Source organism: Bos javanicus, chromosome 15, assembly GCF_032452875.1.
Source record: "Bos javanicus breed banteng chromosome 15, ARS-OSU_banteng_1.0, whole genome shotgun sequence".
Classification (NCBI taxonomy): Eukaryota; Metazoa; Chordata; class Mammalia; order Artiodactyla; family Bovidae; genus Bos; species Bos javanicus.
The window spans coordinates 48,894,555-48,896,105 of record NC_083882.1 but is presented as its reverse complement, the minus strand read 5'-3'; the positions used below and the strand labels follow the sequence as shown (position 1 = coordinate 48,896,105).

General features: G+C 38.4%; 1 protein-coding gene across 1 annotated transcript; it reads left to right on the top strand.

Moving 5' to 3' along the window:
• The first annotated feature begins 205 nt into the window (after nucleotides 1-205).
• Nucleotides 206-1,156, top strand: LOC133261296 (olfactory receptor 52A1-like). Its single transcript, XM_061439799.1, has one exon. It carries the CDS (start codon nucleotides 206-208, stop codon nucleotides 1,154-1,156), a length of 951 nt encoding a protein of 316 aa, XP_061295783.1.
• The last annotated feature ends 395 nt before the right edge of the window (nucleotides 1,157-1,551 follow it).

The window sequence follows — 1,551 nt, the reverse complement described above, 5'->3', positions numbered from 1 at the left end:
CTGTGGATGTCTTTCCTAAAAACAGTGATGTCTCTCTGTTGACCTATGTTTTACTCTTTACATATAAATGAGACTGATGATATTATCCAAGATTTCTGCATAAATCAGAAAGACTCAACATCATGATTTTGGGAAAAAACAGGAAGATGGAAAGAAAGTGGAATTGAATGAGAAACTTGGGTTTGCATCAGGAGACTCAAGGATTATGTCCATTTCCAACATTACAATCTTCATGCCTTCTGTGTTGACCCTTATAGGGATCCCTGGTCTAGAATCTGTGCAGTGCTGGATTGGGATTCTATTTTGTGCCATGTATCTAATTGCTATGATTGGAAACTCCTTGCTTTTGATTATCATCATATCAGAACACAGTCTCCATCAACCCATGTACATTTTCCTAGGCATGCTAGGAGTCACAGATATTGCTCTCAGCACAAGCATTGTGCCTAAGATGCTTGGAATCTTCTGGTTTCATGTAACAGAGATATATTTTGATTCTTGCTTGCTTCAAATGTGGCTCATCCACACATTTCAGTGCACAGAATCAGGCATCCTCCTAGCCATGGCTCTGGACCGCTATGTAGCCATCTGTTATCCACTCAGACATGCTGCCGTCTTCTCTCACCAGTTAGTCACTCAAATAGCAGCTATGGTAACACTCAGGGCTGCCGTTCTTGTAACACTATGCCTAATACTGATAAAGTTTCGATTACAGTTTTACCATACAACAGTCATCTCTCATTCCTACTGTGAACATATGGCTGTTGTGAAACTGGCTGCAGAAAATATCAGGGTCAACAAAATCTGTGGTTTGTTTGTGGCCTTCACTGTTGCTGGGCTTGACATTGTATTAATCACATTGTCCTACATACAGATATTCATCACAGTTTTTCGTTTGCCTCAGAAGGAGGCTAGGTTGAAAGCATTCAACACTTGTGTCGCTCACATCTGTGTCTTCCTCCAGTTCTACTCCCTTGGTTTCTTCTCCTTCTTTGCACATAGATTTGGTTCTCACATTCCTCCTTATATTCACATCCTCTTTTCTAGCACTTATCTGCTAGTCCCTCCATTTCTCAATCCACTTGTCTATGGTGCAAAGACCAAGCAGATCCGTGTCCATATGATAAAAATATTTTGTTCCAAAAATTTACTGTGAGAAAAGCTTTTATGTTTACCTTTTTGTGAATAGCAACACTATTTCACAACATGATAAAACAACAAAAAGTCCTTGTTATTGGAAATGCTCAAGTTTTCTATCTAATGTTTTTCAACTTGCCATCATGTTTGCTATTAGCTATTAGAGCATGAAAGCAGTCAATAGGATTGTGGATCTTAGCTGGATGAGAGTGAGAAACTAAAGGAGGAAAATAGTGAATGTTTCTCTTTTAAATTTCTCTTTCTTTTGTTTTTTAGTATGTGCTCGAGTGTCCTCTTATAAATATCCACCTCTGGAAAGATTCACAAATTATGGATCTCTCAATGAATTTAGATACACCCAAGGCTTAATGTTCTGCAATATCCAGACACTCAATAAATCTAGTTCTTGATTTT

Bases quoted from the DNA above. Each gene is read 5' to 3' on its own strand.
- LOC133261296 (XM_061439799.1), top strand. From the start codon at position 206: ATGTCCATTTCCAACATTACAATCTTCATGCCTTCTGTGTTGACCCTT.